The sequence below is a fragment of the Periplaneta americana genome, chromosome 13, assembly GCF_040183065.1.
Source record: "Periplaneta americana isolate PAMFEO1 chromosome 13, P.americana_PAMFEO1_priV1, whole genome shotgun sequence".
Taxonomy (NCBI): domain Eukaryota; kingdom Metazoa; phylum Arthropoda; class Insecta; order Blattodea; family Blattidae; genus Periplaneta; species Periplaneta americana.
This window is the reverse complement of record NC_091129.1, coordinates 129,604,574-129,630,626: the sequence shown is the minus strand read 5'-3', so window position 1 is coordinate 129,630,626 and position 26,053 is coordinate 129,604,574. Positions and strand designations below refer to the sequence as shown.

The 26,053-nt window shown below is 34.4% G+C and overlaps 1 protein-coding gene across 7 annotated transcripts in view; it reads right to left on the bottom strand.

Moving 5' to 3' along the window:
* mim (missing-in-metastasis) overlaps window positions 1-26,053 on the bottom strand; it is a 332,503-nt gene continuing 306,450 nt past the window's right edge. For 5 of the 7 annotated variants that reach the window (XM_069844237.1, XM_069844243.1, XM_069844240.1 and 2 more), the window contains one exon: window positions 1-24,731. In XM_069844237.1, the coding sequence (XP_069700338.1) occupies window positions 23,932-24,731 (800 nt within the window). In that variant the 3' untranslated portion in view covers window positions 1-23,931. The remainder of the gene's footprint in view (window positions 24,732-26,053) is intronic. The other 2 variants (XM_069844238.1, XM_069844239.1) reach the window with 2 other exon arrangements.

Below are 26,053 nucleotides of genomic sequence, written 5' to 3'. Positions count from 1 at the left end.
TTACCAATAGTACAACATGATATATTGCTCCAATATGGAAGAAACACAAATACATTATCCACCTTCTGTACAAGTTACAATATAACTGAATGTTACATAATATTCGGAGAGCCACTGTTCTTTCCCTTGAAGGGTTAGCACTCTCCAACACAATTTCTTCTGAAATACATCACACATGGTATTCACTAAGAATATGGAAAACAAAGACGACATTCATTCATACATACTTAAATAAGTCTCATACGATAGACAAACACAGACAAAATACACCTGATTACTTCATCTGACGTAAGAGAGATACAGCTACCATCCCTTTATAAATATATTAGCAGATCCATCAGAATATGGCAAGTGATTATATTTGTTTATATATTTATTATCTGTACCCTCTATACAGTGTGCATAATACTCAATTAAACAAGGACTGCAAGAGACTTGTCAACGAACTTCTTCTCAATGGCTGACAATATGACAATCCCTGCATTTTACACCAACAGTAATGGCAGTTATCATAACATATTATGCCTTCTGTTCTATCAATAACCTTATCTTGCTTCTGTGTAATGGACATACAACACGAATTATATAATGTATCTTACACTAACCTCCCTGTGTTTATATGTAGAAAACAATTATATACAAAATGATTTACAATCCCTTGAACAGTTTATGTCTCCATATATTGTATGATGATGAGTAAAAAATAAGAGATAACAAGCACATGGTACGCATGCGCAGAGAAAAAATGTATAGGAATTCAATTATTTACATACCATATAGCATAAGATACAGCATGCCTATACTGTATCCCATATGCTTTGGTCATTAGGTCCAATGGAGCAATTACATTCTTTCCAAAGCGTATGAACTTCAGCATTTGCCAATATAGTTTGTGTAGAAATATATACATTTATTAGTCAACAAACAAGAATTACAGAACCGTGAATATAATATACTTTTACACCTAAGATGTCCATGATTCAGTTGTAACAACCCCTTGGTGTCTGCCCACTTATGGGTTGCTAGAGTGTAGGAATTGCGTGCAAGAATCTGATCATTTAGGAATTGCGTGCAAGAATCTGATCATTCTGCGAAATGGGGTGATCCATGATAATAACTGACAACTAAAAAAACTGATCAGAATGGGGACGTGTAGAATATGAATGAAGATTTGTACCAGACTTGATTCATTCTAAACCACTTCTTTTATCTAAATAACCGTTTTTTACTTATCAATTTTCTGAATCTAGTGCAAGAGTTCTGTCATGAAGGAAGACTAATTCTGTTTATAATGCCAATATAAAATTTAAGTACAGTAATGTACGTAAAAAAAAAACCACTAATAATTAGAATCTTGTGACATGTCAACTCTAACAAATAAGAACTTTAATTATGATGGAAGTACTGGTAAGGAAAATTTAAAATAAAATATTTATATCACTTGTATCCCATAGATGCAATCTTATATTTTGAAGTTCTAAACTGTCTCTGACATTATAATAATTTGGAAGATTTTTTTTTTCTGAACTCCTAGCATGTGAAATTATTTGTACTGTTGCATTAACTTCACATGTTCACCTTGGATATTATGCACCCTTCCTCAGGAATATATCGGATAAACGGTAAATCATGTCATTCATTTTGGCGGATGAATTCTTTAGTAAAGAGCAACAAAAAAGCCAAGTACCATTCTGTTATGTTTTGGATAGTTTTCCAGCAAAACGTGCAATTTTAAACACGTGAATTGTGCCATCTTGGAATTAGTGGCTGAATGCGCTGTAGTCTGTTATGTTCCAGGGAACAACTCATTCGAAAGAAAAAAAATATAGATGGTATACTATTTAGTTTTTCTGTTTTAAAAGTGTGAAGAGAAGTCACACTCAGTATTTTGTTTACACCAATTACAAATAGTCGCTTTCCACTTCAATTTTGTAAGTAGTTAACTGATACTTTTACATAAGAGAAAGTAAATATCCAGAGCGGTCTTTAAATGCAATAAATTGTTTATGTTTATATTTATTGTTTAAATTCTTGTTCTCTCCTTCATTGCTCTACAAATGTACATGTGAACTGTACGTATCTGTTGACTCCAGACAGTAACCTTTTACAGCATTGTCACAGTTCCATACAATTAAATATTGCTTTGAGGAAAAAAATTTACATTTGTTCAGATTAAATTTCTGAAAATTTAAGGACATAACTAAAATTCGTTCAATCATCTAATATTAGAATTAACTGCTCTCTTAAGGTGACAGGATATTGGGAATTTAGTCAACAGTTTTCCTAAAATATGCTACTAAACGTTTCATTAAAATTTTTTATCTCAAAACATATGCAAAAACGAACAAAATTGTATTAACTTTTCTGTTCGTTTCTCAAAGATTAACACCCTGAAAATAATGACATGACTTATGGTTTACCAGTACGGAAATTGCTAAGCATTTCTATACTAACATTTGCATTATATATGCAACTTAAAGTAATATTTTCAATTACAAGACATGGTTAACTGATGTCTTGAGTATTTTTATTTTAGGGAAGGCTAGAAAAGGATGATGCTTTTATCCCAGCAGTAAGAGTTGCATAATCTGAAAAGTCAGTAACGCATTAATTTTATGTAATATGTCGTTGGTAAACATAATGATTCTGTCTCACTTCTGAAACAAATATTTGTATAATGTTCGGACTATTTTACAAATCCAAACCTCATGAGAGATATATGGTAAGGTAGTGGGAAGACTGCATATGACATGACAGTGAATATAATACATATTTACATGAAAAAGATTATAATAAATATGTAATACAATTTCACAGTTCACCATTTGTAAACAGTAGTAATTTTTCATACCATGTATCAAAATAAACTGATAACTACAAATAAGAAGAAAAATATTCTACATCAGTTCCATCAAAATTATCGTTGAAACAATATATTAATGAAGAGAAGAGGCATCAATTTTCAATCTATTGTGAACTTAATATGTTTTCTTTAAAACAAAATGAGGGTAAATAGTTTAACTTGCTAAGTACTGGTACTAGTAGTTTGGAATAATGTTTACAGTATGTTCGTGTTAGTTTTGTACTTAAAGTGCAGTATAATAAATCATTTCTAAATTAACCTGCCGTTTTCGGCAGCTGTTCTACTGATATGGAGACTCTATCCTCTCGTTTTCTTCCATCTAGTATCTTTTTGTAAACACTGGCAGCTGCAATTTTAAAGCTCTGTTATTATATACAAACAATGCTAAATGTTTTATGTATGAATATGGTTTATTTGTTAAAACTGGCCAGTCAATAGAGCCTAGTCGTATTTTCTCCTCAAAAGGACTGGGGTTCGATTCTTGACAGATCCTGTGAAGATTATGGAGCAGATTTTCTCTATGAACTTTTGATTTCCGCAGAACTTTCATTATCGTCAAATGATCTCAGAGACTGTCAATAATATCTCTACCTTTAAGGATCATTAACACAAGAGCTAACAGAGACTCTAGAGAGAATGTTTGATATGTGTATAATATTTCCCCGCAATATCTACACGGTGATTCACGAGAAAAGGTAAAAAATTTAGGATCTGAATTCTAAAGTCATTCCGAGTGAAAAAGTTCATATGAATATGGGTCCAATTTCGAACGGTTATGGAGATATGGCTCTTTGATTTTACAAAAACTTCTGAGATTCCATTGTACTAACTCGCATTTAGAGGCAGATAACGGACAAATTTAAAGTGTATATTCACGTATGCATACATATCTAATATTCTAAAAGTCGGGGTCGATGTTTTCGCACATTTTCAAAGGTACCTCCTTCTGCTTTAATGCACTGTTGTGCTCGAGCATGAATCGCACTCGACACTCAGGAGAGTTTCTCGTGGCTGTTCTTTATGCAGCATCCAAAATACGGTCGATTAGCGACTCACTCGTTTCCCCCTTCCTTTCCTATACCAAGTCTTTCATTCAACCCCATAGACAGTAAATACTCTTCGATATGGTACCCTTCTGTTCGGAAAGCATTGTTCATATTCAGCGATGGCAAGCAAGGAACTTCCATCACACAAACCATAAATGTACACAATATCGGCATATTCTGTAGTCGAAAATTTATAAGGCATCTTGAAAAACACAACTTAACACCTCCGATAACTGTACCTGTATAATGTGGTGGTCCTGTGTCATTACATCAGACAAGGGCAGGCGATTGGACATTTGTAATGCCCCACCACCCGGTTTGTTTCTCTTATCTACATCACTCACAATGCAGATTCCAATGTTACGTCAGTTATTGCGATCAATGACCTTGTCTCATGTCAGCAGCATATGGTAATGTCTGATTCACATTGGGGCGAGACGTTTTACCAAAAAAATGAACCTAGCTCTGAAATCGCTCAAAAACGGACGTATATTCATATGAACTTTTTCACTCAAAATGGCCTAAGACATCGTATTCTAAATTTTTTACCTTTCCTCGTGAATCACTCTGTATATGGAAACTTATCTCCATACATTAAACATATTGTACTCTGAAAGTGCTGTCAGGTGCTATAATATACAAATACAAGGTGATTCAGTTGCCCACTGGATGCAGCTTCCAGATGAGACATCATCCCCTTTGTTGATATTATCAACTGCAGCTGATCCTTAGTGTCAATTGCTGATCAATTGCAGAACAAATTAGCCCTTGAGTGAAAGAGCAATTTAGTAACATCACCGGGCATACAGCACACTTTACACATTGCTATAGCCAACTGGGTTTTCATGGGTTAATAAATATTTCTCGTTGTACTAAGTACAAACAAAATAAATAAAATAATATATTACAATAAGTTTACTTTTATTAATAAATTTAATTTAAATTATTATACACATCTTGATACCATATTTAGTTAGTTTCTTTGGAATACATTGTGTGAATGAAGAACGGCCTCAGAAGGCTTGCAATATTATCATTCACTGTTATAACCCACTTACACTAAAAAGAGATCTTACAGTTAGCCAGAAACTGGTAAAGGAACATCGAAATAGCAGTTAATGTCATGAACTCTTCTCTCTTGTCTGGTGCTCTTATCAAAGTGGTTGCAATATAGGAGGGACGGGAACAGATATCTTTTGGAGCTTTAACTGATCTTGCTCTCTCAATCCCTGAGCTGTCCACAGTTCATAGTTCAGTAATATGTGTGTGGCTTGCTTTTTTTGTTCCTGATCAGGTAGAATAATTCTAGTCGCATCATTATCTGTTTTCTTTTAGTTTATTTTGTGTACAATACTGAACAACACTTTTTTTTTTTTTTTTTTTTTTTGCTGAGTGCAGATCATATAATCTCGTCAATTATTATTATTATTATTATTATTATTATTATTATTATTATTATTATTATTATTATTATTATTATTTAAATTCCAATGGTGTTCGTTCATTTGCTGCGATTCTTTCTTGCATCCCAGTAGACTGCTTGATTTGATCTTCTTGTCATTCTATTGCACTGCATTGGAGTAGATGATCTATGTTCATGGTGAAGATTGAGTCTTTGCAGTTGGTACATGCTGATGAGGCCTTTGTGCTAATTTTGTGCAAATGGCCCGCCCATCAATCATAGTGTATATTGAGTTTAAACATTGTTACTGCATCCTTTCTTACTGCTGTTGAGTATTTGTTCCGTGTGCTCCTCATCTGTTCCCATGGTTTATTTTGTTTAAATGGTTTTCTGTTTTTGTTCTATCCTGTTTTCAAATTTCCATTGCAAATTACCATATCGTCAATTATTTAAAGTAAATTTATTTTCATCATAATTGCACCCTTTCACTTTTTACTTCTTTCGTGGGAGAAAAAAAACCACATTTACTTTTAATTGTTAATACTTTTTAAATTTTAATTTGTCCCACTTGTACTTTTTGTATCTCCTGATAAAACTAACTTCAGTAAAGAAGAGCAATCAATGTCTTCGAGTCATAATTATATCCTTGGTCAAATTCAGATTTACAATAATTTATTTTCTGCTCCATGCTGGAAATCTGAATCCTCATGAATAGTCTATGAATTTTGTCGCTCATTACACATTTTACTGACCTGGATGGAGCAAGCATTCAAAATATCAATCACAAAGTCGGCAACACTAACAAACGTGCTTTAATAATATGACACATTTCATGTAGAACATAAACATTTAAAAGTTAAAAATACTCACAGAACAGGACATGTGGCGCATTTTTTACAATATAGTGACACTGTCTATCTTCATTAATATTTACTACACTTTGCTTGGAGAACGCACAACATAACTGTCCTGACTAATATAACAATGAAAAAATACCTAGAAATCTCGTTATTGACAGATTCAAAGGAAACTGTCACAATATATATATTTTTTTTCCAATGGCGTTTATACACAGACACGCTCAATTGAGAGTTAAGTATACTCACGGTCACATTTAGAAAATTCGATCAAGATTTGTACATTAAATTTTTATTTGTAAACTTTCATTAAATGATTTTCGTAAAGAAGTGGTGCGAGAATGAATTTTTGTAGCAAGTATCAGAACTTCGTCCATGACAGTTTAGTCAATTCTATTTTATTCTTTCTCAGTGATGAAGTATAATTTTACGTTGATGGTTACAACAGCCAAAGTAATCATTACTTGAGTACGCAAAATCAGCATGAATGTAGAAAAGTCGCAGGAAGGCATGTGCTCAAAAATTATTATTTAATATATATGTACTCAGAAAAACACGTTACTGTAACACTGTCATTATATTGCTGAAATGACCTATAAAGGAAGTAATTATGCACATTCCAACGAGGAATTACCTATTACTGTAGGACAGCAATTTACGAAGTTTTTTGTAGACTGCATTGCAATTGCAAGTCATAGTTTATGACTTTTGAGATTTGTTGATTTGAATCTGTGTGATTTTGGACTGTGAAAATTAATATTTCACGTGAAGAATTTCACATGATTTCAAGGAACATATTTTTAAAATGCGAGGCATAAGGCTACCAGGTATCTCAGAAGAGAATATGAAGAAAAAACATATGAACATCTGCCAATGTGTTAACAATCTAAATCAGACAATGACAAATTAATATTATTTGTAATCTATTTTTAATAAACGAATATCCATTTTATACATTCATTTTCAGGATTAAATTTAACACTTACATATGTATTTTAGATACCTTTTCCGTCAAGTTCTTTTATAAATGAAGATGGCTGAAAAAAAAAAAGATGTAAGAGTAAAATTAAATGAAATCAACAACTCTGTCCTTAAATCTTGAAGCCATATGAGGAAACACTCTTTCTACAAATGTATTTCAGGCTGATATACAGTACTTAAACAGAAAACTTTCTGATCTGAAAAAAAATTGGTGTTTTATTGCCCACATTCTTGTAAATTTCAATACATTTACTATCAACATCCAGTTTATCATGGAAATCATGCAGTCATCGCCATGTGAGGAGCTCCAGTCAGTGATGGAATAAGCAATAAATTCAAAAGTATTAAGTTAATAAAGGCAATCATAAAAATTAATACATGTTTTTAAAGGTAATTTATATTAAAACTGTATTCATCAATTAATTTAGAAAATATTTTTCTAATCTTCCACATATACTATACTAATTAAGAACAAACCAACACTAGACAGAAGACTGTCTCACTGTAACCAATATGTGAAACACTTTTTATGAACGTCATTAAACAGTTCCTTACCCTGAAACGCAAAAATTTGAAAATTATCATGAGTTTATTGATAAACTGTACCCTTAAAAAGTAACAGGATACTTATCACACCCCTGTAATTGCATGAAACTGGGGGGGGGGGGGGGGGAACTATGAACTTTCCACCAATATGATATTATAATTTTTTGTTACATACAACATGAGCTTTGGGGAGGCCGAGACGTAGATGGGAGGATAATATTAAAATGGATTTGAGGGAGGTGGGATATGATGATAGAGACTGGATTGGTCTTGCTCAGGATAGGGACCTGTGGCGGGCTTATGTGAGGGCGGTAATGAACCTCCGGGTTCCTTAAAAGCCAGTAAGTAAGTACAACATGAGCTATTTGCTCTGGAAATCTGCAAGGCTATTTCACTTCCACTCTGTAGTGGGCTGATGTGGAATATTTTTTTTAGTGTCTAATAGAAAGACCGCTCTTTCGCATGTGCTTCAAAGAGAATTAATTCGAGGAACTTCCTCATATGCAGTGAAAAGTATCTGCCATTCATTCAGTCCCTTAAATGAATTTAAGCTTTCAATAAAATTGATGCATGTAAACCAATCTATTGTCCTCTATTACCATATTCAAGAAAGCTTTACGCAAATGAATATAAGCCTCTACATACAACATTTCCTACCTCCTCTCCCAAGTAACTCTCATAATAACTAAAGTATTACCTGTATGTGAATGATTTACATGTTCATGAAAACATTTCTCAAAAGTTCAATTTCATTTCTGAGTGGAGACACCTGTAAGATGGAGTTCATTATCTTGATCAAAGAGTAAGGCCGGGTGCGGACAGAACGAGGCGCGACGCGACATTGTCTCATGGTACTTGTCTCCCATTGATTTCTTATGATGTAGTGCACACAGAATCAGACGTGGCGCGACAGTCGCGAGCAGACACAGAGAGACAACATTGAATGACTGCTAGAAGTTCGTCGCGAGGAGACTGTCTGATAGCTGCAGTGTACTGCATAGCAGTGGCTATGACTGCACGCTTTCACCACCTACAGACACTATTGTTGTTGTGTAGTGCACATTATTCATAATGGAGCTCGATGCAGATAAATTAGTTGTTTTAGTACGGGAAATATACGTTCTATAAAATCTTTGTAACAATATCACGACAATAATGTGGTTTCTAAAAATATGTGAGAAATTGCAAATGAGATGAAAACAACAGGTGGATAATAATATTGATAATAATAATTTGTAGTAGGCCTACTTCTATGCTCTATACTTTCATTCATTATTGATTTAATATACTATTTTTCTTTATTGTGAGTCGTGAAGTAGTCATAAACATGCAAAATGACGTTTGTGCACTACATTAGTAGTATTTAATTTTAAGATTCTTTTAATTCTATAGATTTTTAGGCGTATTAGGCATCCTTAGGAAATAATAACCAAAAATACAATGGAATTTCTCATATGGACAATCCTCTTTCATTAACGCCATTTTCTAGCCTAGGCCAGTTTTCTAAACCCACACAGCCAGCAAATCAGTTGTTGCGAGCAGATTGTGTTAAGCTGTCGTGAGGCGTTGTAAAGCAAAAGTCGCGTCTCGCCTCGCGTCTGATTCTGTGTCCACCCGGCCTAAGAGTTTAGCTTTGGCATTAAGTGACCGATTAAATTTTACCTCAACCTCATTCCGAGACCAGATTATTTTAAGCATTAGGCTATAGAGTTACGATACAGGAACATCAGTTTTTACTTCTGAAAGAGAATGATTTTTATCATCCTTGGTTGAGTTTGAATGCACGAATCTTGATCTTAATGGCACTAAGAACGAAGACTGAAGAGACAGGAAATTAAAATATCATGAATCTAATAATGAGTGTGTACTATGTTAGTAAAATACGACTGAAATGTCATAAAGTTCTGAAGTCAGTAACGTAGTTTTTTAGATTAAGAATACATATGCCTCAACATTTACTAGTAATATGGAAGCTCATAAATTATTGTCGTATAGAGCATTCATTTCATTTTACTTCAAAACCAATTCTGGACCAATGTCTGTGGTTTGTATGTAACTTAGCAACTCACATATTTTTACTTAAAGTAGGCCTACTCCAATATTATAAACAATGTTCATAGTTACTAAAAATCATACACAATATACCAGATTATTGCACCAGTGCCGCAAGATACAACTATACCAACTAAAACTTAATGACTTATATGATGACGTCATAGCTTCTTCCATAAAATTAATATTATTAATAGGTTTTCCATCCGATAGTATTTTTTTTTATATTACTGCTGTCATACAATTCATTCTTCACAGACTACGATTTCGAACTACCCAACATTACAAATTTGATATGCTATTATTAATTGTTTTACAATGTTATACAAAAAAATTCCGTATTAAACACGTTTATAATGTTATAAATTTATTGTATTCGTAAAATTTACTAAATTCACTTCGTTTGTTCGGTAAACTTTTACTCATGCAATAAGTATAACATTAAAAACTAGTTTCATAATATACTATTCCTGTAAAATAATACAGAGTGTCTCAGAAATACTTGACAAACCTTGGGGACATGTTCCTCACACCAAAACAAGAAAAAAAGTTCATATAAACATATGTCCGAAAATCCTTAGTTTTTTAGTTATTAATGAAAGAACATAATGAAACATCTATTAGATATTATCAACTTGGTAGCAAGTGTTGCAACTTTAATCAATTCAGAAACTCATAACAAATGTTCAAAATGTTCTCATGTAGTAAATAAGTCTCCTTGGCAACACATACCATCTAGGTTACAATGGGTGCATCAGCAGACTTGTATCAATAACCTCATTTGATTATCTAATAAAATGAATATTATTATTGGTTACAAACTTAAGTTATGTTCTTGGAATTGTACCTCGAAATGCGTTGAACGTAAACTTTCATTGTTATGAGTTTCTGAATTGATTAAAGTTGCAACACTTGCTACCAAGCTGACAATATCTAACATATTTCATTATGTTCTTTCATTATTAACTAAAAACCTAAGGATTTCGGACATATGTTTATACGAACTTTTTTTTCTTGTTTTGTTGTGAGGAACATGCCCCCAAGGTTTGTCAAAGTATTTCTGGAACATCCTGTATATAAATGCTCATTAATGTGAACACCTACGCAATATTTCTTTAACCACACAGAAACGTCGCCTTCATCAGTGGCGGATTGCTTAGGAGATAACTAGGCCTACAAAAGTCTCAAAATTTTCACCTTCAAATCATACATATAACTCACAAACTTAAAGTAAAACAAATGCCCAAGTAATAAACTCCAATCACTAGATCTAAGAACAGTACGAAATCTGAACCATATCACTGAACCAAACAGACTCACCTCTTCTTATACACGCCTTTTAAGTGATAATTCATAAAACGGACAGATGGTTGTTGAGAAGGGAAACTGATTACATTAGGTACACACAACAATAAAATTGTTGCTGGCATTGAAAAATTTGAACATAACGGGTGGAGAACAAAATCTTTAAGTAAATACATCATGATGACAGTAGAGCCCGGACGAGAAGTTATGGCACAAGCGCGAGGGACGCATTTTAGTTCGTTTGTTTGGACTCGCCCTCACACTCAACTGGAGAGGTGTTGGGTCAGTTGGTTACTGGCATTCTGAGTGTTCAGATCGTTCTGCTACTACTGCTATTGCTAATACTGAAAACATTGTCCTTCTGAGCTCCCTCATTATGGCATTGTCTAAGGTGAGAAATCATAGAGTAGTTCATAGTCAAGGACATGAAACAGTATACAATGTATGGAAATTCATGTCAGAAGAGACTGTAAATGGAATACTAATTCCATTGAAAAGTGTGTGTGCAAGAATACTGGCTGCCACTGGTATTTCAAAGTGAATCTTGGCAAGAATCAGGAAAGAAGGGAAAAATGTTGAGACCAGAACAGCAGATTCTTTCTCCAGTCCGGAAAAAATCACAGCCGAAGAAGATAGTTGCAGCTGTAGGCAGTTTTGATGAGGAAGTCCTAAGAAGACTCATCTATAATTTCTACACTACGCATAAGCAGAGGCTTATGCAATCTGCAATCGCTTCTTCCAAAAATGGATATCAGTGTATGATTATGTGAAGAAAGTATAGAACAATTACATTCAAAGTGAGCACGTGATGGACAGTATTTTGGAGAACATTTCCATAAACTTAGGGACATCTGATTCCAGCACAGATCAGTCGTCTGATTTGGATGGAGAATCTATATATATAATTTGAACTGGTAATGGAAATTACGGGAAAATGGCTGAACGGATTTTAATAAATGGCCCCTCATTTTGAAGCTTGGAACCTAAAGTTTTTCGGAAAAGTAGTAGTTTTCAGTGAAATGTCAATTTTCCTACATAATTTTCCTATTTTCCAAAATCCATCTGTTGCCAGTTTTGAGAACTAATTTTATTCAATCACGGCCGACTTCATTGAATTTCAGAACAAAACACACACTACAATAAACAATAGGCTATTACACGAATGCCATGACCTGCAGATTGCCGACATATTTAGAGTTCAATTCAATTTGTTATTAAAAACTGATTCTGCAGTGTATAATTTTCTGAGTACAACTGTGTATTGTATATTCAAATCCACGAAACTTGAGGTGGTTTGATGACATTATTACCATTAGAAATTAAATATTATTATAGTTAATATCGTGATCCATCTATTTTTTTAATTGTACATAATATTGATGCTATATTGATGACATGAAAGTGAAACGTTTTGTGGTTATGTAAGTAAATGTAGAGAATATCTTAATTTAGATCTTCATTTCTATAATTTACTGAGTAGCTGCTATATATAACTACAAAACTTAAGTACGATAATAATATTGTTATTAAAAATCAAATATTTTTATACTTATTAACCCAGTGGGGTTGGATCTTTTTCATATACTTAATGGCGGTGTAGTGTAGATATTGATATGTGTCATTGTCTTCACTATTGGCTCGAGAGAGCGCAAAAATTACAGTTCCTAAGGAAAGATCAAAAGGTATTACTTACTGATAAAATAAGAGGCCTAGAAAATTTTGTAGTCTCCAGATCATTTCAGCAACATCTCTTAGTACGATAAAATGATTTTACGCTCTACATTTCAAGTTCTACATGCAGCAGCTATACGAAAATGCTATTGTTCCAAAGCTTAGCAAACCTGGCATTTTTTTAACTTTTGCCTACAATCTACAATGACCTGAAATAGCGACTGCTATTGTCCTGACATTGATACTTGCGTTTTCGCGTTGAAACTCAAAAACTGAAGTTGGATAGGTTCAAGGAAAAGTATTTGGCCTAAAAAAATCCATTCAGAGGGAGTATGGTTCATTATTATGGAAGCAAATAACTATCAAAAAGACAAGTATTCTTCATTGAAAATAAATCTGAAAAATTTTTATTTGAACGTCTAACGAACTTAGTTTGCAGAAGTATTTGCTGCACAAGCCACTAGTAAGAATATAATGATGGAATAGCACACGTAATTCCATTAGGTACCTTCGGATTCTTGAGTAGGAAAGTGATGATACTAAGGCAAGACGAATGTTTTTAGAAAGAGATGAAACGGATATTCCTGCCGCTCTGAGCTTGAGAACCGTAACCCAAACAACCCCCACTCCTCTACCCTGCTGGCCAGCAATTTAAAACTTCGCGCAGGTTGGTGCCATAACATCTCGTCTCAGCTCTGCCAAGATTATTGCAATAATGGATGTACAGCTTCGAACTGCATTTATTAAGCTAATATTTCCATTGTTCATATTCACCAGCGCTCAAAATTTCTCAGGATTCTTTTAGTTTGAATCAAGAGTATGCCAACATTTGAGATCCCATCAATTCATACATAAGCGAGTTTACTTTTTACTGATGACGTTGAAAGCGTTAAAATAGCCTGTAATATTTAATTATAACATTAACATCTAAAGGACATACATTTACAGCATTGAAAGGAAGAGAGTCGGTAGTATCTGCAATTTGGGTATTGACATAGTATTGGAAGAAAGATAGGCTGCAGCATAACAATGAGGCAGATACTCAATTACAGGGTAAATAGACCTTCTGAATTCAGGTTTCCAATCTATTAGCTGGAACTTCAGATATTGTTTTACATTAACTTGTAAATAATGAGATGGTCTTGAGACAGGAGAGAACTCTCTTCACAAAGTATCTTAAGCCCCCTAAAAGGAAAGAAATATCATGTATATATTACACAAAAAGGGAAGTAAAATACTGTTACTACATTCAACATGTCTGAAAAGTAAGTTCTTGAGATTTACTCAGAATTAACTTCTCACATATGTACAAGCTGTTAATAGCATTAGGACATTAGAATACCAGATTTGTATATGGCGAGGAACTAATCACAGTTGCATTCGTTGTTTTGCAGGATATGATATTTAATTTCAATAAGCTGTGTCAATGTAAATTACATACGCTTTTTCATTATACAGTGAAACCTGTTCAAGACGGAAGTGACACGGTCCTAATTTTTTTTTTCTGTTGTGGACAGATTTCCATGTTATTCAGGTGTGAAGTGTGAAGTTAAAATGGAATATTTTATCATTTGTATAAATGAAAAACAAAATGGCATGCCGCAAATTGTAGGAATTACAAAATATTCTGTTTAGCACTGCTGACATTAAATCAGCTTCCTGTCGCTTATTTAATTGGTGAATGATCTTGATGAAAATCTCATTTCCTGTATAAATTGTATCGTAACTCACTCATTAAACACTATGAAGTTTATTGATTACACTAAATTTAATATCTGAGACTATAATACTGTACTGTATATCACAGCACATTATTTAATTGGACTAGAAGCCTTGAATTCTAGATTATCTAATTTCTTTGCCAGCTCAAAGGTTTGCTTTGCAGAATAGGTCCAGAAATTAACATGATCTTTGAAAGGGCAAGAAGAATCCACTCCCACAATAGTTCATTTATATCTATGTAACCAATTGTTTTCTGTTTCCTTTTATGTTTTATATCACGAAATCACTAATACACTTGCGTTCTACCCAGCTACGACAGTATACAGGAGTGAAGCATTGAACATCTTTGAAGGGACTCGTCTGCCTAGTCAATTGGGTAATAAAATTTATGACCATCAGGTCAACACACCTCGCACCCTCAAAAATTTTGCAAAGAAAACTTGTTTTTATCTTAGTGACCTACATATTTTGTACTTTCCTTGAAAGCACATACGGTTTCAAAATATAGTTTACATTAAAGTAGTGTGTCCAAAATATTATTTCCGTTTTGAACAGTAGCAGACAGTTTCTGTTTCCACGTTGGACAGTTTCAGTTTTATTCAGAAAAAATTACACGTAACACACATGAATTTCACCGGGACCAATAAATTGTTCCGAAATAGACAGGATTCCGGATTATTCAGGTTCCATTTGAACAGGTTTCACTGTACATTTTATGCAGTAAGTAAGATAACTCTTTCAAGTAATGTGTCGAACTGTGAAGATAAATGTATTTCCTTTCTTCTTTCCAGTCCACAAACCACATTCTCTACTTGATTCCCATTGGCATCCACACAGTTCGAAACAGCCCAATTCTCTTTTATTTATTGTTACCACTGCCTCTAAACCTACACCTCACAGAGAGGAGCTGTGAGGGACGAAGGACGATGATTACCGTTTGTTGTTGTTGTTTAGTCAACTGTCCGGAGACAAACTTGGTGTTGGATAATTTCATGTTCTGTCAAATGCATAAGTCAACCTGGGTACTAGTCTACATTTTTCTTTATCTTCTAAACGTCCAAGTTCATGTTGTTGGGAATGTGTGTAGATCTCCTCGAAACACCAATACATTTATTTATAGATTTTTTTTTTATTTGAGACACGATTCTGTAGATCAGCGTTTCTCAAACTTTTTTGAAGTGGGGACCACTTTTTTAAGTCAGAAGACTTCCGCGGACCACCTTACTCTTATTACCTTCGAAAGCAAATTTATTATTTTTGTAGCATATTTTAACACCAGTATACTTATATTTTAAAACAGAATTAATTAATTAAAGTTAATTTAATTCAATTAATTTCATATTACTATTAACTAATTAAGTTAATGTTCATAGAAGAAAATTCATTTTCGTTTCTTTAATAATTCAAGGTATTAGAGTTTGGATAAACTTTTACTAATTAACTAAAGGAAAAAATAAAAATAAATGTTAGTACTCTTGCACAGTTATTCTATATTTGGATGTATGCTGGTAAGCTAAGTCGGAGGTCGTCACATACATAAAGTCGATTTCGGTATCCTGCTTTGTTTTTATTACAGTTAGTGATGAAAACCCTTTCTTACACAGACGCTGTACGTAGAAGCAAACTGTTTACAATCTCTAAAGCACCATTGTACAATTCACTTTATTCTCTTTTCACTTGTGATGAGATCCAGAAATTAACCATACCTTCCGCTTGGAATTTCATTTTAAGTCCGGTGTCATTCGAGAGTTAACTGTTCTCTTTCACTTAATGAAAGTTTGTTACTTTCAATATCGCAATGAAAAGGATCACGAACTCATGAAAATTTGTCATATTTACTTGGAAAATAAGTTTCAAATTGTGACCTCAGAGTGATATTATTGGCATACGACGTACAGTAGGGCCTACGTGTCCATTTCAATGTGCAGACTGGGTATCGGAAAAACTATTAAGAAAGTCAAATACATGAAAAGATTCGGTACTTTGGTCCTCTGTTATGAATTCTGGTGATCTCTGGCTGAGTTACAGGCGCCAGATGTGCGGGGAAAAGATGGAGAGAAACACCACGTTCATAGAGCTTTAAATCCCTCTTTTGTTGTTGAGAGTAGAGTGGGAAGTCGGTAGACAGGTAGGGTAATAAATTTCATTAAACGTCAGCAATAGGAGGAAAAGTGAAAAGCGATTGCCATTTGTCATTTTCAAACTATGAGATTTCCAGCTATAGTGTGATACGCAATTCGTTTGAATTTTATTTTTTCTTCTGTCTTTTTTGAAGGACCACAAGAGCAGACCTCGAGGACCACAGATGGTCCACGGACCATAGTTTGAGAAACGCTGCTGTAGATACAATAATAATTATTATTCTGAACCAAATATTTCCGGGAACATATAGTCTAAGCAGTTTTACATAGTAGAAATCAAGAAGAAATTATAATTCGAGTCGATTTTTAGTAAATAACCATTATGTATTAGTTGGCAAAAGGGTTTAAAATAATTCAATGTTTTTGGAATACAAATTATGCATAGGCCCTAATTTTTGGATAAATTGACATCTTTCCTCTACAAGACTGCAGTTCTTGTCTGTTATAAGTTATATTATTCACTCAGTGACATACATTCCATTTACACTTGGTAAAACTGATATAAATTAACAAAATACAGAGTAAAACGTTTGTTCCCCGAAAATAATGACGACCAGAAACAACAGAACTTAATATAACAACTTAAAATTAATGCAAAGAGTGCTATGTACGATGAATCTGAAATGTAAATATTTAGAAGCAGGCTTACTTCTGATAATTTTAGATAATATGTTTCTTAATACTTTTTAATTTAATGATTTAATACACGTTCATTTATTGTTCGGCTCAGCTTCATGTGTACAAACGACTAAATAAATAAACATTAATGTGGTGCAATAATAATAAAAAAAATTAAGTGTGTGCATAATAATGCTTACTCATTCGGCTATTTAATAAATCTCCATATTTCAATCACGTTTAAAATTAGATACTGTAGTTTTTGAAAGAAAAACAAAATTATATGAATTCAAACTTCTGCATTTCAGATATTAGAATTTCAACACCACTCAAACACATCACAGAAATGTAATATCAAATGCTAGGTACTTCCATGCCAATTAAAATCTGGAAATAATTTCTGGTGGAAAAAAACAGTAATAAATACACATAAATAATGAAAATGAAGGTGTAAGACACGAGTCATTCTGATTTATTATTGTGAAATTGTTGAAAGTATTTCATAGTATTTAATTATATAAAAAAATTCAATACTTACACATTAACAAAATATGAACAAAATAAGCAATTTCAACTCAAACTTGGGTCAGACCTCAATAGCAAAGATGAAAAAGCACTGTAAGTATTTCATACTACTCAGTATAAAACAATGACAACGTTTTATGTATTCCATGAATACGATATCTATTTTTAGAGACATCATTTATCCAACTTTTCTAACTAAAAGGTCCAATTATTATGGTGGGAACAATTAATATGACAGAATTCTAGCATTGTTTACTTTTACTCTTACACAAAATACATTAAATATAAACGACAAATCATTCACTGGAACTTAAAATCATATGTAAGACATGTAGAAATCGCAGTACAACTTCCACATACAGCACATAGTTTAATCCTCTGAACCACAATACGGAATCTATTAATTCCCATTACCTCCCAAGTTCTCATTTTCAGTACGCAAATTACAAAGGCTTTCACAAAACATTTCAGATAAAGGAGTGAAAACATCATTAACATTTTACCATAACCTCAAAATGTAAATACATTCGAATAAAATGGCTGACTTTCAAATTTGTATTAACTTATGCTAATATTTGAAAAAGTTGTATAGATATGGACAGAATGATTGCTCCAATGTTATATAGTGGGTACCAGTATTTAAAGCTACTAATTTTCTTCATATCCTTTAATTCTTTTACATGCATTTTCATAGTGCAGGAATGGTGAACTTTTAGCTGATTGGTACCAGAAATTACAATATTCACCAACATACAGTAAGGTGGTACTACGCATTGTTTAAATATAATCCACAAATACACCGTTCACTTTTGAACAAAATAGTTCAGACTGAAGACAGTTACATCTTGCAGAAGACTTAAAAAAGAGGTAGCTAAAAATGTTCTCTCAATTTTTTCTGAGTTTTTAACTGCCTATAGATGAATTAATAATTCATATCGTAATTAAAGTTGCAATTTTTATGCACATAGTAGTGTTTACTACAGACAATTTATTGGTGCCAAGTGTACAATTGGTGGCCATGGTTCGTCATTCCTGCAATAGTAATTGCCCCAAGAATTTCAGGCCTGAGAACTAAAGATTTAACTTACGTTTGTCATACTTGTAACACTTTAATATGTCTTTTATTTAAACAGTCTTTGAATAGCCAGCTATCCCGACGCAACATATCTATATTCAATATGAAGGGGAGCTTGGGAGTTGCATCTCTACAACAAAGCCTACGATATTTATCTTAGCATTCTCAATTATAATTGCAAAGTTCTTCATCTCTATCTTGGGGATAAATAAGACTGAAGTCTACAACAAAAGTTCTCCTCTAGAATTTAATCTAAAATTACAAAAGATGATTTCTCATACAATTTCAGAGATTTTTTTATACAATTTCAAAACTTCTAAAAATCAATAAATTTTTATTATTTAAATTCTCATGCTTTTATCGCTCTACTGGTAGTACAGTTTTCTAACTCTTTTTATATATATATGGCAGTGAAGGTTGTAGATTATCATTGTAATTTTATTTCCAATGTATGTACTTAAACTTAGTTAGAAAAAATGTAAATATTTAGGTGGAAGATTTAAAAGTTATCTGGTTGACTTATTTTCATTCAAGGGCTGCACCTAATAGTTTATTATGAAAGAGAGTAAATGTCTCTTGCTATGTCATGCGATTGGATGATTCCTGCTTTATAGATTCCTTGCAGAACAAATACTTCATTACAAACTCATAAATTCATGTCAATGAAAATACAGTATTATAGCCATTATTCTTTCCCCCAGTATGAATATTCCTAGTGTATATGGACAAGAGAGGCAGATACCTGCCAATATCCACGTTAAGGGGAGGTTAAAGACTGAAGTGACCAAAACAGTCGGGTTACCAGTTAATTATTTTTATCTTGGAAACTACTAAACCAATAATGACCAAATTTTTCAAAAAAACCTGTATATGTGTGTCTTGAATATGCCACATGAATTTCATTCTGATTAGATGAATTGTTTAGCTATATGATGAGTTCTTTGAAATTACATTTCTTTTGTTAACTCGAAAAATTGATCTTTAATTACCTTTTCTCAAAAAGTATCATTGATGTGAATATTTTTTCACACACGTTACAATCAGAGAAACACAGAATCTCGTATCTTCATTACCATTATATAGAAAATTAGTTGTAATGTTTGACATATCCAATAGAAAAAAATAGACTTCGGATTATGAAGATTACTATTTCGAAAATAGTCAGCCAAGTAAAATTCCTCATATTAATACAATAAAGAAGTTACAAAGTTAATTAGTGATAAGAAAGAAGTTTTCAAAATATTTAACATGCAGTATGAATGAGTCGTAAGACGTATCAATATGATTGTTCATTACTTGGTGTAATACAATATAATAAGCATCTACGCAAAATTTAAATCAAATTGGACTTATAGTTTCTGAGAAAAGGTTCATCGAAAATTGCAAAACGTTACTTGAGAAAAACTACTATGAAGATAGAAGAATTTATTATTGGTGCTATGTAGTCCAACATGTTTCAAAACATGCCATTTAAAGAGCGTAAATCATAACTTTAAGAAACTATATATATTCTGATTCAGAAAAGGCAGCAAATTTAATTTAATTAAAAATTAAAAATGCCATTTTTAGTTGTTTCAGTCTTTAACCTTACCTTAATAATCGAGACAGACAGATGTGCATACATCCAACTGTATGCATCCAAAGTAAATAGTAGGCCTACTGAGATTAAATGTAATGGCAGTCACATACTGATAAAATGCCCCCAAGAAGTGTTTTATGCATAGTATTTATTTATCAATCTCAAACTTAAATGTATAGAATTCTAAATTACACTGTAATTAAGAAAGCCAATATCCAAGCATAGAATGTATGTAATTCACATGGATTTTGTTGAGAGAGATCCTTCCTCCAGGAATGTATGTTACTTGCCTGCTTCTCCTACATACCGCAGTTTCTTTTATAAAAGAATTATAAGCAAACCAAGACGAGCATCCATTAAAAGTGTTATGATTGCTGTGTGAGATGCATTCTATTAGAGCGGTCTCTAGCAGAAGTCGTAGAAGTAATGTAGCCAATGTTTGAAAAATTGCAGCATTGTTTATGAGGAAAATCTCGCCTCCTGTCACTTAACTATTCCCTAACCTAACCTAACCTTGTCACAGTCCTTGCCTCCTGCCCTTTTGGTCCAGGGAAAATAATCGTCTTAATTTACTATAGACTTTATGGAAGAAAATGTGGAACAACTGGATAATACGCATGGTAGACCAACATCGGTAGTCGATATTGCTTGCTGGCCACTAGTCACCGGATCATACCGAGCTGTGTCAAACAAAAGACATTCGAAATGGCGGTAGTAAAATTCGCAACTATATTCTTAAATAATTCACTCCATTAGTCAAGTGCAAGGTTTATGCAGTACAACTGCGGTGTTTTGAATGCACCAAAAGAAAATGCAGATGTAGTAAGATCTTAAAGTAAGTTATCACAACGAAATAAATGGGGAAAAAGGTGTGTTTCAGGGAATATCATTCAAATGTAGGAAAGTAAATATCTGGTTAATGTTCACCAAAGCGTTAAGTGCATAATTATGACCGCGTTGTAATTTTATTTCTGGTTTAGAGAAAATATCTCGACTTTTACGAAGAAAACTTTAGTGGCCGTGAAATGATTCACTGCTTTCAGCATATTTTTGTCGTAAGGGCCATGACCAACAAGATCATCTTGGCTGTCTGCACATGCGCGGACTTGGTTAATGAAAACCTAAACTAACCAAACCTAACCTTCGTATAATATGCAAGATGTGTATAGGAGCAAGAAGGGATCTTCTTGATTTGTTCTGGAATGTATACACGAAAATAAATTCAAGTAAGAATCACCCTGCCACTGTATGAGAGATCCGCACATGAGCCAAAGCAAAACTGTTCCTGTTGTGAGACCCTCACCTAACCCACGTAATCTACTCGCAATATTTACGCAAGAGTAACGGCACATTTCAAAGCTACTGTAGCAATTTCTCCAGTTTAGCGGAAAATGTGTATTGTGAATATGACCAGCACTGCAGCCTCACTTCATTGGACATGTTTACAGAAGACTTTTTCGTGTGTCCCAGCTATCACGGTCATATGGTGTAAAAAACCTAAGAATAACGTAATTCTGAATAAAACAGATACTGGTATTAATAGAATTTCAAACACAACAACGATCTAATCTTATCTCAGAATTGTTACAAAGGTTGACACAACAAGAATGCCAGATTTAATAATGTGAATAAATGCAACAAAAACAGATAACAGGACAGATAATAATACCACCAATCCAACAACAAGACATTGTTGGAATATTGCGACATATAGTCTTGTTGTTAGGTTGGCGGCATTTTTAACGGTTCTTATTGTATATATTCATATTATTAAATCCGGCATTCTTGTTTGGACACTATTTACGTGTCTTCAGTTCTTTAAATGATTAAACTAGAAGCAACTGTTGTCCCTGTCAACCAAGGCTCTATTGCCACATAACAGCAGGAGATTTGAAGTTTGTTCAAGGCCTTAAATTGTCATCAGTATATTTAAGATAAGAATATTACGAAACTTTTGGATATCATTTAACACTATGCCTAACAGTCATATAATCCATATTGTGGAGTAATGATTAGCGTGGCTGGCCACGAAACCAGGTGGCCTAGGTTCGAATCCCGGTTGGGGCAAGTTACTAGTTGAGGTTTTTTCCAGGGTTTTCCCTCAACCCAGTATTAGCAAATGCTGGGTAACTATCAGTGCTGGATCCTGGACTCATTTCATCGCCATTATCACCTTCATTCCATTCAGATGCTAAATAACCTGAGATGTTGATACAGCGTCTTAAAATAACCTACTAAAAAAAAACCAGTCATATAATTGAACAGCATGCAAACTCATCACTTGTACACGAAGTGACATGTAGCTCACATACTCAAATAATCCCTTTGTTTTACATGGTTTTCAGAGATTAAGTGACAGCGACCAGGAAGACATTGAAAAAGAGCACACATTCTCTTTGCGATAACTTTTACTCGTGTGCAAAAGATTAAGATGAAATCTGAACAGTATAGTGTCATAAAAAACTGAATAAGAAACAATGTTGCCATATACAAAAATGTAAATTACAATACTGTGACTGTAAAAAAAGTTTAATTTCTCTTTGAGAAGGAAGACCTCACCTAATCCTTCAAACTATACGCAAAGTACTGCAATTGAGATCTGAGCAATTATTATTATTATTATTATCATCATCGTAGTCATCGTCGTCATCATTCAATTCAGTGATTGTCTTGATATTTATCAAAGTGCCAATGCTCGTTACAACTTCCAAGTAAGAAACTGCTTATTCCAGTTGGTATTGTGTAAATTTACCTAACCTAAGTAACATTTAGCACATATATGCATATTTTTTTTTAACAAATTGCGTGGCATAGTTACAGATAAATTCATCTCTTTGTTCACACGGGAAATGCTCTTACAGGACACAATTATTGATTCTACTTTTGTCTTTGTACATATCAGTAATCAGAAGTAAATATTTTCACATATACGTACTCTTTAACCATAATCTCTCTTTTCATGATGCCAAAAATGAAGAAAAGGAAACATACTAATTTTTCACAGATATAAAAATTATAAAAAATTCAGAGATTTTATAATTAATGAATTACATAAGCGACATAAAACATAGACGGGCTGTTTTTGTAAATGTCATACGAATTGAATTCGCAAATCAGTCATCATCCAATCATGTGATGCAGCAGCAGACAACTTCTCTACAACATACTCATGCCGAATCTATTCACACCATACAAGACATAATGAGAACTTCACTTGTCATGACTTCCTCTAGTGAATTAAAAACGTGTCATGGTCTACCTTACTGTCAATTGGACTATCTTGGCACTGGTTCAATCCAATTTAAATAGGCTTATTTTGGACTAAAGGAGACGAAAGTAATTTCCACTAATATATGAACTCTCTGCCTGCTATAAACACCCCAGCACTTGACAGAAATGTGCAACCAAAACCCTGTGCAGGAGTCGACAACTGCTTCCACAATCTACCTCGTAACTACTAATCGTAACATTCCATTTCCAAGAAAATTATTTGTCTATCCTTATCAACATTGACGTTGTGAAGTTCCTTGCAACATGAACGTACCTTTTTAACGAATATAGGGGGCAGATCTGTCATTGACAGTACCAGTCCTCCTCAGTGGTGTGCCCCGCTTGATCTGGTCCATGAGGGACTCGTGGCAGACAGTGGGGTCCGGCACGGTGCGACTGGCAATGAAGCGGCGCACCCTCGCTGCCTTGTGCTGTTGTACCGCGACCTGCTGCTGCTGTTGCTGTTGTTGCTGCAGTGCCAGCTTCGAGTTCAAGGCCTGCAGAAAGCCCTGTCCAGGCCCCACCACTCCCCGCTGCAGCAGTCTGCTTCCCCCTCCACTTGGCCCTCCTCCACTGTCTTCGGAGTGGCGTCGCGAATTCCTCGGACTCAGTGACGGTGCCAGTTTGGCACCAAGAGCAGCGATGATACCTCCGGCATTCTCGTTTGTGACGGGTCCCGATGAGCCCCGCCTGTCCGCACTCTGTGATCGGACGCTGGACGCATTGCGACGCAGGGTGCTGGGGCTGGCAGGAGTGTGCTTCAGCTCCGTGAGGGTGCGCACCGTCTCTGCTACACTGATGCCGGGTGCAGCAGCCACGGCAGAGCCTCCGCCGCTGCTGTTCAGGCTGCTGCTACTACTGCTGCTGGTGCTGTCGAGCAGGAATGCTGGGGGTGGAGGGAGATTCTCCAGGCTTCCATTAGCTACACTGCCCATGCCGGCAGTTGCCCCGTTAGAGTTCTGCCGTGCAACAGAACTACTGGAGATGGATGAAGTGCGACGGATGGGTGGAGGAGGCTTCTGTACCTGCACAGAGCCTCTGCGAAGTAGTGTGTTCCTCATTGTGTTGCTAGGATACCCTGAAATTGAGAGATAATTAAACTTCATGTGGAAACTGTGACCGCAATTATATCAAGCCACCTGCAATCCCCTACTATGAATATTGCAAATGCAATTCATTTTATGTGCACTGACATTAAAAAGAAACAAGTTACACAATACATTACAGGTACAACTAAATTAGAAATGCATTATAAAGGTTCAGCCACACAGAAAGTGGGCTGCCACATGGTCTGACACTGCAGAACATCGTGGTGGTATGCAATCTGATGATGCCAGATAAAGTGGCAGCTCAGTGTGAAGAAAAGTCGTTTACAAGATACTCCTATAGTTTTTGTTTGTTTTCGTCTAGGTTATTTTCCTTCAAATCAAGGAGTGATAAGAATAAAAAGAATATATAGTATATACTGGACTTTTTTTTAGTAAATACTCTAGTTCGTAAGAGTAAAAGCATTTGAGTATCTACTCATTAGATGTCATATGTAGATATAAGATGGCGCTTATTCCGTCGGATCCTGGCCACTTAGCACTCATAACGAGTGCACCTCTGCACATGTGTGGACATTGTGCCACTGTCATACATACATCTATGACGCAGTGCATGAGGGTAGGCCACTAGAGGGAACCCAAGAGGTGGAACTTAAACTAAGAGGATTCGATCCGACATTGAGATGGGAATCTGGTGCGCTTAGTGGATAGTGCGTCAGCACATAGAGCTGAAAACCCAGGTTCAAATCCCGGTGCCAATGAGAATTTTTCTCTGTTCCACTCTTCCATCATCATATGATGACGCAGAAATTCTGCACTGAAATATCATATGTACTTCGGGACATCGTAATATATGTGACAGTCTATAAAAATTAAGCATCACGGTACGATATGGTCAAACAGGATAGATGACACGAGTATATAGTAACATTTAAATGATCAAGAAGGCTGTTGAGATAAGTATTTTTTCGCATTTAGTTAAGAATGTATTTATTCTTACGAAAATGAGAATGTTCTAGTGGTTACGAGTATACAGTCACAGTAAGTGCTCATACTCATAAGTACAAACCTTAAGAAAATACTTAAGTTTTATTCTTATTACCCAGGATGTCCAGTTCTGATAAGGAAGAAATTCTTCTGCTAGCACTGAGTTGTAAAAGAAAAAGGAGACTGTGGTGGGTGAACGAAATCAATGAAAAGACGGAAGGTTCTTGTAGTCCATATGAAATGTATCATACAAGAACAAGAACTACCATACTTTTTCAACTAACTTCTCTGTGAATTCTTATGTCATTACGTACTGCCCACACAGCAAATTTGTCTCCAAATACGAACTGCCTGCTGCATGCCATGA